Source organism: Limulus polyphemus, unplaced genomic scaffold (genome assembly GCF_000517525.1).
Source record: "Limulus polyphemus unplaced genomic scaffold, Limulus_polyphemus-2.1.2 Scaffold1300, whole genome shotgun sequence".
Classification (NCBI taxonomy): Eukaryota; Metazoa; Arthropoda; class Merostomata; order Xiphosura; family Limulidae; genus Limulus; species Limulus polyphemus.
The window spans coordinates 183,637-198,196 of NW_013666910.1; the positions used below are offsets into that span (position 1 = coordinate 183,637).

Sequence of the window (14,560 nt, forward strand, 5' to 3'; positions counted from 1 at the left end):
TGCCAGTAGCTCAATTTGTGCTCTATATGCTTCCCACGGTGCCTTCCTATCGAATTCCTGTGGGTTCCTTCATACTAGATAACCCCTCTTGCTGACATTCATATCTGGGATGTGACTTCTAACAGGTCTGAAGATGTCTGCATTAGGGTTTAGCTGCAGTTTCTGGAAGGGGCTTCCCATTGCTGAGGCTGATTAGGTCGATGGCTATTATATCCTCCTTGTGTAAAAGATAGTAAATCACCCTTTGATATATTTAATTCACTTTGAAATTTGCTAATGTTTTCCATTTGTACTTCTTGCCACTGTTTTTGACTTTCCTGTAGTTGCCGCTGACTTTCGTGCAACTGTTGGAGACTTTCTTCCAGTTTCCTTTCTTGTTCCAGTTACCACTGCTGTAATCTCTCTTCTTGTTTCTTTTCTTTTTCCTCCAACAACTGCTGTAATTTCTCTTCTTGTTTCTTTTCTCGTTGTTCTTGTTTCTTTTCCCGTTCTTCTTATTTCTTTTCTTTTTCCTCCAACCACTGCTATAGTTACTTTTCTTGTTTATTTTCTTGTTTCTTTTGCTGTTCTTGTATTGCTGCCATCAAATCTGCTAAGTCGTAGTTTGATTTGCCACTTCTCGTTTTCATTTTTTTTTTTTTTCCATCCCACTCTCTGACACCAGTTTGTTACGTCTCTGGTCGTTTGTTAATTTTCTGTAGAAATTCTTTCTGAGAAACTTCAGCGATACAAGTTCTTTCTTAAATAAAACTAGTTTATTTTTAAGCCGTCTCCAGCCATTATTAGTCTCAAAGTGGGTTCCTCGTCATCGAATTATTTTATTTTTTCTCAACTCAACTTTGCAATACACTTAATTTCCACAGTCTCTTTAACTTAAACACACGCTATAATTCACAAAGATTCACGCACTTTACTTATGGTCACTACCACACTTGACTCAATTGTCCATCTGCAATTCTATTCTCTGATTAATTAATTTTGCTTTATCTGGTACACTTATATACAAGAATAGAGGGTGCGTAGAAAAAGACCAGAGTTGCCACGAACAGACATAATCCTTCTAGAATATCATGACGTGTTACTAGCGTCACGTGACTTCCGCTGTCCTAACACTATTTATAGCTTACTCAGAAAGCTAGATCAGTTATAATTGTTTTGGGGCATTCTTTTGTAATGCTTGATGTAATTTTTGTATTCTAAAATGCATATGTGAAATTGCATTTATTTTTTTATTTTTTTTTTGACACCCAAACTTGTAAGGCAATATGGGAGAAAGTCAAACAGTTTTATTCAAGTGCAAGCAGATCAAATACACTTTGAACACTAGAAATCCTTGATTTTTTATGTATATTTTTTACTTATTGTTTTTTCTAACAAAAGTAACAAAATGTAAAAATAATAAACTTTTGAGCTTAGCCTAGTAATACAATAAAATGTCTGAAGATACACTAACTTGTGTGAAATATATAACACTAACTTGCTGTTTAACTTAGTTTAATAAAACCATAAAATTAAAAGAAAACATGCAAAAAAGACACTTGTTAAGACAAGTAATTTAGAACTTCCTAATCAGTACTGTAGATAGTGCAGAGGAAAACATAGTATTTCATGTTTTCCAACTTTTAATTTCACTGTACATTGATGATTTTGCCACAGGTAATATTATAGTGAAAGTAAGAGATAAAATATAAAGTTCTACCAAAAACACTTGATATTCATTTAAGAGGTTATGCAACTGAGAAATAAAAAATTTTAGATGAAGAGAAATATTTTATACATAGCGTGAAAATCACCCTTGTCTTGGACTGTCTCAGTAAAGGATTTAGGAATTCTGAAACAAGTCCTTAGAAAAAATATTTTTATGAAAAAAATTGTTTTTTCTGTGTGTGCAAGAAGGACTTAATTATATGTACAAAATAAACAGCTCATATAATGCTTAAACAGAGATCATTTAACATCATCATCTGATAATACATCTAATATATAGGTCATTGTATATTATTCTTATATATATCTTGTATATTAAGCCAGTCAAATATTTTTGAGTCTTGTACTTTTCCTTTTATATTTTAAGCTGAAACCAGTTGTAATCAACTCTTTTATATCATTTTGTGGTGTGTTGAAAATATACAAGATATCTTATTACTTGATATTTTGTTTATTCAGATGATGACAGTAGTGTAATATTTGAAGACCTTATTACTTTTCAGTATGATTATAGCAGATGAATTACTATTAATTACTAACAGCTTATTAAATTTCCAGAATGATAATTCACAACCGACAAATGAAAAAACAAAGGATCGAAAATCTGAACGAGAAGAAAGGAAACAATATCCTTTTTTTTATCACTTACTGTAAATATCAGCTTGCTCTCTAAAATGTCTTTTGAGTATTTTTCCATATTTATGCCATCGAACTGATATTTTTTCTCAACTTTCTGTTTTTGTGTTTATTGTAGTGATCATGTGACTTCTTTTTATATACTGTTTCATAGCTCCACCTGTGTATAGAGATATACATATTAAATAACTAAAACTGCTCTCAGCACACTCTTTCACTTTTAGTATTGTCATTTTTCACTGTTTTATAAAAGTTCTCTTTCTTTCTACTTGTATTTTCTTCAAGAATATATTCATTTGAAGTTTCTTCTTTGTTTGTAGCTGGAGTATATTTTTTCAAAAATTCTGCTTTGTAATTTTGAGAACTTAAATTACAATTTCTGAATTACACCTGACCCAGACAAGTTTCTACTGTAGGTCTGTAAAATGGACAGAGGATTTCTTTCCTGGTGTTCTGTCTGTTCCAGATTTTAAAAAAAATGTCTGGGGTGTTATATGATAGGCTTTGTTTCGTTCACTTTGTGGGTTCCTTTCAAGATTCCGTATGTACATTCTCATCTTTCTAGTGTCTTGAAATAGAAACTTATTCTCTCAATGTTAATATTACCATCTATGAGTTTTTCAGTTTCATGGGTAATTTTTTTTTTTACTTCAGTTGTCTTATTTAAATTGTTGTCAGCTTTGTAAAGAATGGATTTATCCCAATATTAGTTTACCATTTATGTATTCATCATTATAATCTAATGATTTGCTGATTAGAATAGATTTATTTTAAGTGACTTGTTTTACAGTTACCATAAGTGTATTTATGAACCACACATAAGCACATATGAATGGATAGTGTTTTTGGTTTTAAACAAATTTTCAATTCTACATGTTAATGTATATACTAAATGTAGCTTAATCTGTGGGTAATATGTCTTGGTTATTTTTAGAATTCATGATTTGAATTTAAAGGAGTGATAAGAACTAGTGGTTATTTTGATTCAACTGTATAGGTTCTTGGTAGGTTATGTTTTATTTGTTAAAAATATTTGTGTGAGAAAGTTTAAGAAATTAATAGAATAGGCATTACTTTCTCATATTTTATGAAATTTGAAAACTTCAGAGTGAAGCTTGAAGTAGAATGGTTATTATATGCTCTGTTTAGGAGATTCAGAACAAGGCTGCATTTTAAATAATATGGTATGAAACTGTCAAGATGAGTGTATATGCCAGTAAATAGATATGGTAAAGGGATTGGTTATTTTGTTTACTTTGATGTCTATATAAGCTAACTTACTGTCTTCCTTACCACATTTAAGGTTTATACATAGATGTTGCATGTTTAAGTATTTTAGAAACTTTGGCATTATCAGTGTTGTGAAAAAATAGAAAATTATCATCAATGCATATTCTATACAATAGTGGTTGGTAATAGAAGGGCATTTATCCAGACACTGCTGTTCATGATAACAGAGAAAAGTATTTACAAGAGTCTAACATAGAAGTGATACCATCTCCATCCTGTCCATCTGATCATAAAGTTGGCCATATAATATGAAATGATTGTTCTTTAGGGGCAACTTTAAAAGGTGCTTGAATTTTTTTTGCTTAAAGTTAGAGTAAGGGCATTTTTAGTTGGGAATAACTGTTTACTAATTGTTTGGATTGTTTCCTCAAGCGAGATATTAGTGAATACGGACAACATCAAAGCTAGTCAAAACAAAGTGGTTTGCATAAGTAAATTTGGACATCTTGAGCAAAGGAAAATGAGTCATTTAACAGTATATTCATTCTCAGTTAAGAGAGCTTAGTACAGGTACAAGATATTTAGGAAGTTTATAGGCATGGAAACTGAGAGTAGTTAGAATAGGTTGATGAATAAACTCCTTTTGTGCATTTTTGCTAAGCCATACATGAGGCAGGGGCAGTATCCTGTAAGATATAATTCTGTGAAAGTGGTGACAGAGTTGATTTTCAATTTTTTAAATATCTCAAAGTTTATTGGAGCTTTTAAGAGTAAGTTTAAGCTAGGGATTATTTTTGTTAAAACTAGGAAAGGATTTAAGAGTTTTGTAGGTACATTCAAAAGGAAAAAAGTAACTTGAGAAATTACATTTATGAGTTCGTAGACTAAAACATTTTTCACTGAAGCTAAGATCACTTAAAGTAAAAATGACCTTATCAAAATTTGTTACTAGATTTTTTCACTGAAGTTAATTTGTTGATCTTGTCACTTTTGCTTATGTCCAAGTGTAGCATTGGCTTTCATATTGAGATTTTCATTCAGGTTGATGAGATGACGATATTCATTCAATGAAATGTTCTTCTTAAGTTCAAGACTGGCTGTAGTATGTTCAGTTGTTAGCTGTTTTTGCAAAAATATATTGTTTTTAATTCTTTTACCAATAGGTTTCTCTGACAATAATAATGATAAGTAGAAGAGACTTGGATATTTTGGTTTGTGGTCTTGAAGTTTAGGAATTTTAGAATAATTTTGTGTTATTATAAATATTAAAAACAGTAATACCAAAAAACATTTTTAATACGAATGTTTCAGAATTTCCTTAAATTCCATCATCAGCATTAATATGTAAAAAGAAATTAGTTCATAATACTTAAACTACAAAAAAACAACATTAGCATAAAGCGAGTTTTCTTATTCAATCGGAAGTTTAGAAAGAACAGATTTAATGGTAACAATATAATAGAAGGTACGATAAAATGTGTGGAATACACGTTTAATAAATAACATTGTTAAGAGAAACTATTACAGAGAAAGGCTTAAATATAAGTATAAACATTGTATCTTTAAAATAATAATAAATAGCAAATATAACACTGAAAATCCAGAAAAGATTACATTTATGACAACAGGGAGGAGTTGATGTTATTATTTGGTGTTGAATGATCATTGAAAATGCAGAGGCTTTTTTTAATAAAGAGTTCGTAATCGATGGTTCTGGAGTTGAGAATTTTGTGTTGTTTACATGCTGATAAAATCTGTATATCAATAGAGACTTTCCTAAGTTTGAGATCAAGCTTTTCAATAGTAGAAAACAAATTTAACTTATCATAACCATACCAACATGTCAGAATACTTGCAACTGATTCATCACAGTGGTATGGATATGATTGGTTAAAGCCAGTCTTAAACATTTAAATATATCATGGATTGAATATAATCATCTCAATATTCCGATTGAAAATCTCAATTTGAAAACTATTGCCACACTTAAAATCACTAGATTTTCAAGCTTAGCAAACTAATTTCAGTGAGAAAATCTAGTGATATACATCCTGATAGTCATTTTTCATTTCAGTGATCTTAAGTGAACAATGCAAAAAGCCCTTCATCAAAAGGTTTAAGTTTTTTCTACCTACCTATAAATTTAGTTCTTCAAATTATTTTTCCTTTTTAATTTATCTGAAGAACTCAAAAATCCTTTCCCAGTTTTAACAAAAATAACACCAAACGGATAATTCCCAGTTTAACCTAGAATTATAAATGCAACATTTTCCTCCTATAACTTTAACCCCTTAACAAATATGTGTCACTAATACATTACATGAAATGTTAAAGATTCAAACAACAACAGTTAAGAGGCATTTCCATCACATTAACACAGATCTTACTGTAACCTCTTCATCCTATAACTACTGGGAACATATTAGCTAGTAATATTGCAGATATTTACTTTTACCGTTACTTTAGATTTGTGTTAAATGTTAATTTTCCAGGTTTTACTTTGAAGAATTGCTTTATCACACAGTTTAACCACTCATCTTAACAGTTTCAGAAGAATTAACTTTGGAAAAATACATAAATGATGTAGTAGAATAATGTTAAGATAAAAAGAAATTTGCATAGTAAATATGCTTCGTCAATAAAATATTCATAACTGAATAATTTAAGAAATTAGAAGTTATGATGCGAACACCTTTTCTAAGCTGGCAAAGCATGTTCATAATCAATTATACTTCTCATGAGACTTTAATATTAGGCCTATTGTATTTTTAAGAATGCAGTGTTAAAAATATATATTTAGTACTAAAGTCTTATGACAAGTATAACTAATTGTGATTTAAGAATTTATAACATACTGCTACTTTTAAAAATGCATCCAAGCTTGTCTGTCTGATTAGGAATATTATGTATTATAGGTGTTTATTTGTGTTATGATAGAATCCTTAACTTGAAATACCCATCGTAGCTCTTCTGGATCACAGAAAAAAAGAACATGAAGACTGTGGATGTTATGGTTGCATCAGAAGTTTTAACTAGCACTATCTTTGTCCATTTTTTTTATCAATAAAGATTTTCAATATAATTTTTGTTGTTGTTTTTTATTGCATCCTCAACATACTTTTATATTTTCATTATCAAAAAAGAGGTAATTAACAGAAACACTTGGGATTTTATCTTTGGTGTTTTGATTCTATTTTACTTCACCACATAGTAACCTCAATTGATTAAAGTACGCGAATAATGTTATGACATTTCCTTGGCCTCTACTTCACATATTCTCTTTTCAATTTCACTTCTGATGAAAAGAAAAGAAATCTTTAACATATATAAACTTGGGATTTTCTTTTCAAAGTGGAGGGGGGGGGGGGAGCAGGACCTACGGTAGTGGACAATTGCCAGTAAGACAACCGCCACCTTTTTATAGTTAACTTTGTTTATAGTTAACAGCTTGGTAGACAGGTCATGTACACCAAACCAGCTTTGATCAAAGCTAATAAAAAACTATTACAAATGAGTTATAAAATGTACGTATATATTTTAAAAATTTTAATCTAAGTTAGCCAAAACATTGAACCACAATTGCAATACAAAACCAATATTCGTATTTTATAGTAAAATTTGATACTTTAGCACCATTTATAGGTAACTGATCAATGGTGCAATCGTACATAATGCATGTTTCAAGACCAAAGACTCGTCCCCTGCGGTTTCATGGACCAGGCCTGCCAATATATGACCCTTCAAAGTATTCTAGTACCTCAATGGCTTTTTGTCTCAAGTATTCTGTCAGTCTTTCAAAAGCTTCTTCAACATAGTCCATCGGTACAAATGCAAGAGCAGGAATCATTCTAATTCCGATCTTAAAATCCTGTTATCTGAACTTTACAATAAATACATTGTGCATTATGAAAGAAGTATTCAGTTATATTAATCCCTGGGAAAACTCTCAGCATGGCATTTCTTTCAGCCACCTCAAAGTCTACCATTGTAGAGATTAAACAATTGTTCTAATACACGAAGATGTTGACCTTTCAATTATGATGTAACACATAATCTATGGTGTTATTACGATAATATCATTAACTATTAACATTTTAATCAATATTTAAGATACTGACTTTTTAAGTTTTACTTTCACAGGTTATATAACGTTGGCTATTAGCAATTTGATTACTAAATAGAAATAAAACTTGTGAAAGGTATTTTGGGTTTAAAATCTAGACAACCCTCCATTAAAGGACATGTATCAGGTTTTCTTTTGTGAATTTGGATTACTCAGAGTTTTTGACTGGCTGTTGCCCGCCGGCATTTCCCTTACCGGCAGTTGTCCTAGACTCCAAAATGACATATTTCATTAACCCCCCTTACTGGAGCAAATGAAATTTAGTAATTTTTTTTTCTAAGTGATTTTATTTACTTCTTAAGAGTTGATTTCAAGTTATAAGAAAGAAAAATAACAGAAGATGTTATTTTTATATTTGTTGCAGTGGGTGAAATATCATAATGGACTAGAAATTAACTTTCAAGTAACCCTTCACTCCAATGCTTTCATTAAAATTATGTCAAACGCCTAATATTTTCACTTGCAGAAAGAAAAAACTGTAATTTACGTAAGGTATGCATAGTAAGAAGAAAAAAAAAGGTCAAGTGTCATAAAACGTGAAAATATTGCTGCAAAGAAATTATCTTGTAATCAAATTTTTTATACTGTTTGTTTGTTTGTTTTTAATTTCGCGCAAAGCTACACCAGGGCTATCTGCGCTAGCCGTCCCTAATTTAGCAGTGTAAGACAGAGGGAAAGCAGCTAGTCATTACCACCCACCGTCAACTCTTGGGCTACTCTTTTACCAACGAATAGTGGGATTGACCGTCACATTATAACGCCCCCACGGCTGAAAGGGCGAGCATGTTTGGTGTGACGGAAATTCGAATCCGCGACCCTAAGATTGCGAGTCAAACGCCCTAACCACCTGGCCATGCCGGGCCCTTTTTTATACTAGACACAGTAAAGATACAAGGAGTGTCATAATGGACTTATAAATAAATTAAAGGAAAATTACGTGATGCTTTATTAAACTGACAGAAAACGCAGAACTCTTAAAACGTAAAAATAATACTGAACAGAGATATTTAAGTCCAATTGTAATCACCAAAGTTGGTTTATTATAGAAACAGTAAAAAAAAGTGCGAAATGGGAAAGTAATGTTATAATTCACTTAGGACACCAAAAATCAAAATACATGCGGTTTTCGTAATCTGAGGATACTAAACAGAATAAAGGAATTCTTAGAATATAAAAACCATACTATATAGGGAGGTTAAATTGGAATCAGAAATAGTTCTTTTAAACTAGAAATAGTAAAGAGACAGCAAAAAACCGTAAAACACAGTTGTGTTATAATTAACACAAAAGTAAAATAAAGTATCTGCTGTTTTCCTAAAGTGGAGATACTACACAGATGAGACTGTACAGAAATATTAAATCAGTAAGGTTATTTTACATTAAAAACAGTCGAGACAGTAAAATAACGTGAAACACAACCACTATTGTTATACTCGACTTAGAAGGAAAATATACTTCTGATATTTTCGTAAACCTGGGATAGCAAACAGCTAAAAAGGCAAAGAAAATACTTCCAAGAGTCTACCTGTTGTTGTCATAAACTGGAGATGTATTAAACTAAAAAAGTAAAATAAACCGCTATTAGTCTTAACACGTAAAACTGAGATTGCACGGAAAGACTAAACTCGGTTCTAATTAATGTTTTTGTATAATAAACAGTAGAGACAACAAAGTAACATGAAACACATGCCGTACTGTCATAATCGACTTATAAATACAAAAAAGGGAAACATGGTGTCTGCTGTTTCCGTAAACTGGAGATACTAAATATACATAAAAATCGAAGGAAACACCTCTCGGAGTCTACTAAAACGTAAAACATGACTGAACAGAGAGATTCAGTTCAATTCTATTCAACGAAGTTGTTTAGTACGAAAGACAGTAGTGACGTGAAAGATGAGCAGTAAGAACTATTATATTCGACTTGTTTCAGATTTATACAAGCACAGAAACTTTCTTTAATGTAAACTGGGGATACTAAATAAAAAATATGCGAAATACTTATGTAGGATTGTGAAATACAACTGAAAACTGATGTATTCTTCTTCAAAGATCCATGAATGGACGTTATAGAATTGGCATATGGCATGGTTAAGCAGACATAAATAAGTACTTCACGTAATTATAATAAAATTTTTGTGAAACAAAGCAGCTAAGACATTGAAATGTAATGCATTATAGGCAACTTATTAAAGACTGTATATCGTGAACCACGATAATGGTTCATAATAGGAATTACACAAAACGTTCGGGCAAAAAGCACCTTAAACAGTAAATATTCAGTTTAAACAACACTTTAAAACCTTTACTATTGATTGTCAGGCTGTGCAGATATAAAAAGGCAAACATGTTAGATTTAGAAGGAAAAGAAAATCCACTCAAAACGGCTCGTTTGTAATTATTATTATTATTCTCTTGCCAACCTACAACAAAAACAGCTTGGTATAATACACCCAAACCTTTTGTAAAATACTAAAGGTACTGCAAAGGTCGTTGGGGTATTGAAAAGTTTATTTGTTTCTTCTATATTCTACATAAGCTAAAAACAATTCTTGTTTAAACGATGTTATCATTACCCCTTGAAGTTAGCTTTCTTACAAATATCTGATATTCCTTTAAAAAGCTTAAGAAAAGGATGACACAGGAATTACCAGCCAATGAAAGATGAACATTGGATGACAGTAACAAGTAGATACGCAATGCTTTGTTACAATACAATCGGTGTCTTTAGGGAGCCAACTCCTATATTATGTAGGAAGTGAAAGATTTTTTTTTTGAAAAAAAATATATACATATTAAATTTTATTACACACATCCGTAGAATAATTACTTTAGAAGACACAAAAAGTTTATTTAAACCGATGTTTTACACGTATATGTTTTATCTGAAAGGCTGCTTTTCTACTGGTAAAATTTTGTACGCGCCTAGTGGGGGGTGGGTCTTAGTATAGGCATATATTTGCTCATTGCTATGCATTATATACAGAAAATTTAGTTAAGCAGAAACTATAAGTGCTCACTATATTTTCAAACAAACCTCCATAACAATCTCCAGCAGCAGCATAACATTTTACATATTGGACTAATGCGATCAAATAGTCAATAGGTACAGTAAATCATCATGAATTGTATCAGCTAGCTACTAACTATGTTTGTTATCATTACAGTGTATAAAGTTAGCTACCATATCAACTAATCCTTTGCCCATAGTTGAGCATTAAAAAAGCCAGAAAACAAGAAAAAAAATTGGAATTTAAAAACCTGCAAATAAGGATTATTTACTCAAACTACAAATCCCTATTTTGACTCCACCAAAGTATTTCTAGCTAACAGCGTGGAGGTAACATCTTCAAGACTTAACGCAAAACTGAAACTGTGGAGAGAGATTAAACTCGGTTGTTATCAACAAAACCTTTTTATACTAGAATCACTAAAGACATAAAAGTAAAGTGGAAAAACAACGGTTGTGACATAAGCTACCTATAACAACACAGAAAAGGAAAGTGGAAAAACAACAGTTGTGAAATAAGCTACCTATAACAACACAGAAAAGGAAAAAGTAAAGTGGAAAAACAACAGTTGTGACATAAGCTACCTATAACAACACAGAAAAGGAAAAAAAAAGACGTGCTATTTTTGCGGTCAAGAGATTTTAAATAGAAAAGCCAAACTAATAACGTTCAACTCTTTAAATGTAAAAGATGTACAGAGAAATTAAAATGAATTGTAATGAAGAAATTGTTTTAATAAAAGAATAAGTAAACAGAGAAAAGTAACTTGAAGAAAGAGCAGTTGTGATATAATTGACATATAAAGACAAAAAAGAAAAATTAGACTTTGTTTCAGTAAACTTGGAGATACAATACTAAGAACCTTAAACAGACCTATACTTTACTTGTTTAAAATATACAGAAAGGAAAACGTTCTTAGTGTTTTGGTAAATTTGATGTGCATAGACCAAGAAAGCAAAAAGAAATAATTCCAAGAGTCTTAAAATGTAACAAAAGAGGCTATGCAGTGGTTAATATGAATAGTATTGTTTTTGTCGATTTGTTTAAGATATATAGAAGCGAAAGAAAGTTCTTGACGTTTTCGTAAATTGTAGCTACTAAATACACACAAAAGACAAAATGATACTCTTCCAGGGGTTTTAAAACGTAAAAATATGAATATACAGGTAGATTAAACTCGCTTGAAATGAGTAATGTTTTCAACTGGAAGCACTAAAGAAGGCAGCTGAGTAATATGAAGTGTGTGAAGTACTAGTGTTATAGTCAACCTATAAAGACAGAGAAAGGAATAAAAATAATACCTGCTGTTTTCGCGGATAGAGAAAAATCAATGGAAATACTTTCTAGAGTCATAAAGCGTAAAACAGAATCTTGGATATATTAAATTCAATTGTAATCAGTAAAGCTGTTTTATAATACAGACAGCAAAGTTACTTGAAACCCAGGCAGTAGTGTTGTACTCGATTTCATGAAGACCCATTGAAAGAAAAGTGAAAGCATGCTCTTTTCCTAAACTTGAGATATTAAACAACCAGGAAAGGCAATAGAAAGTATTCCAAGATTCTTAAGTTCCAAAAATAAGATTCTAAAGTGACATTAAACTAAGAAAGTGAATAATTTATTATTATCATCATAATCGACTTAGTAAAAACACAAAACTGTTTGGTCTATTTTGAATTTTGCATAAAGATACTCGAGGGCTATCTGCGTTAGCTGTCCCTAATTTAACATTGAAAGAATAGAGGGCAGTTAGTCAACACCACCCTCCGCCAAATCTTTGGATATTTTTTTACCAACGAATAAAGGAATTGATCGTCATATTATAACGCCCCTACGGCTGAAAGGATGAACATGTTCGGTGAGAAGGATTCGAACCCGCGATCTGCAACTTGCGAGTCGCGTGCCCTAACCACCAGGTCCCACAGAAAACGGAAACAACGCACATGCTCTTTTGGACAACTGAAAGTACCAAACAGGCAGAAAACGGAAAGGAAGCAAACTATTCCTACAATTTTAAAACATAAAACTGGGGATAAACTGATATATTAAACTCGATTTTAATCAGTAAAATTCTTTTATAATAGTAACAGTTAACAGACAGCAAAATAACGTGAAACAGAGCAGTAGTGTTTAATCGACCAATGAAGACAAAAAAGGAAAACAAAGTACCTGCTTTTCTTAAAGTAGATGTAGTAAATAGACAGAAAGCCACAGTAAACACCCCCAAGAGACTTAAAACGTGAAACTGAGACTGTACAGAAGGATTAAGCTATTGTAATCAATAGTTGTTTTGCTAGAGACGGTAAAATAACTTACACATGCAGTTCTGATATAAGGAATATATCGATATCAGGAAGAAAAAATCTCCTAGTATTTTAATACCAAATAGACAGAAAAGAAAAAGTCAACGTAAAAATGAGACAATACAGTGGTTAAACTCGATTGAAATTAGCAAAGTAACGTGAAAGAAAAGTAGTAGCTTTATTTAAAACTGTTAAAACAAGGTTTAAAAGCACACAGTTTAAAATTCTTGAAGACAACAGGCGTCACTAAAAACCTACAAAAGGAAAAGATACTACTTCGATGACCTGAAAAGTCAGTTGAAAAATGAAAAGTTTTATTTTAGAAAGAGTAGTGAAAAAGTTAAGAATCGTCAAGCACGTGTAGTTGTTGCATAGTTAAGCTAACAAAGTCACGGGAAAAGAAAGTAAAATAACTGTTGTTTTCTTAACTCTCGAATAGAAAACAGAAAGAATGGACTTAGGAAATACTCGAAAAAGTTTTAAATATTAAAAGAGAGACTTTATACAGAGATAAAAGTCAACTTAGATACCTGTAGCGAGTTTATAATAGAAACCCTAAATACACAGCGATGAAATGCATAACTATTAGAACTCCAGAAGAAGACAATTTCATACGAATCAAAGAGACGAGACGCCGACCATTAAAAACTTGAATACCGAATTATATAGTGTTAGGTATTGAGAATTTGAAATAATCCGAAGCTGAGTTAAATAATTTAAATTTTAATAGTTGAATTGTACCCTGGATTTAGAGTCTAGAAATATGCCGATGTTTTATTTAATCTAAACGCTATTTACCAACAAGATTGATTCACATCGTTTTTGATTGTGACACAAATACTTTTTAATATATATATAACAGTATAATTTACAATAGCAACTTTTACAATTAATTATTACAAACAAAGTTTCATAAACAGAAATTTCACTAACTTACAAATAACCTAAAATCTTCTTCCTAGTTCAGAGTCTGCTTGATATTCAGCGAGTTAACTTGAAGTCTATGTACGTACAATTGTCGGGAAGCTAGTTAGCTTTGTCAGACACTGAATTGTTGGACCGTCAAAGTAAGATGATATTTTCATAAAACCACTAATGTCTGATGAGAATTCATAATACTTTCGGAAAGATACTAACGTCCGATGAGAATTTACTGACGTTTGAAATTTATAACTGTTCCTGGTCAAATGTCGTATATTCTCTAGTTGATAAGGGTTAGCAAAATCAAGGTTTATAGCATACATGGTTATAGCAGTTTCCTAGCAGACTTGTATATTAGCTCTTTTCTCTGTTTTTTTGCCGCATTGCATTGCCATTTTTATAGGCGGGATACATTTTCTCGAAACTTTGAACAACAAAACGGAATATATTTAACCGGTTACGGAAGTGGATATATATTGTTGATTCTTGTGTTCACGAATATTCTTCAACCTTGAAGAATTGGCGGGAGTTTTGCCATAGGTACTAACACGGTAATCTAGACATGCCCTTAAATATAAACTTATTCGAAACAAACGTTGACATCAAAATAAGTATATAACAAATTCGTT

At 31.3% G+C, this 14,560-nt stretch overlaps 1 protein-coding gene across 1 annotated transcript in view; it reads left to right on the forward strand.

Annotated features, from left to right (window-relative positions):
* The window catches only part of LOC106463008 (THO complex subunit 2-like), a 160,632-nt gene extending 153,977 nt beyond the window's left edge, over nucleotides 1–6,655 (forward strand). The window contains exons 13-14 of the mRNA XM_013922975.2: nucleotides 2,266–2,333; nucleotides 6,530–6,655. Of these exons, the coding sequence (XP_013778429.1) occupies nucleotides 2,266–2,333; nucleotides 6,530–6,569 (108 nt within the window). The 3' untranslated portion in view covers nucleotides 6,570–6,655. The remainder of the gene's footprint in view (nucleotides 1–2,265; nucleotides 2,334–6,529) is intronic.
* The last annotated feature ends 7,905 nt before the right edge of the window (nucleotides 6,656–14,560 follow it).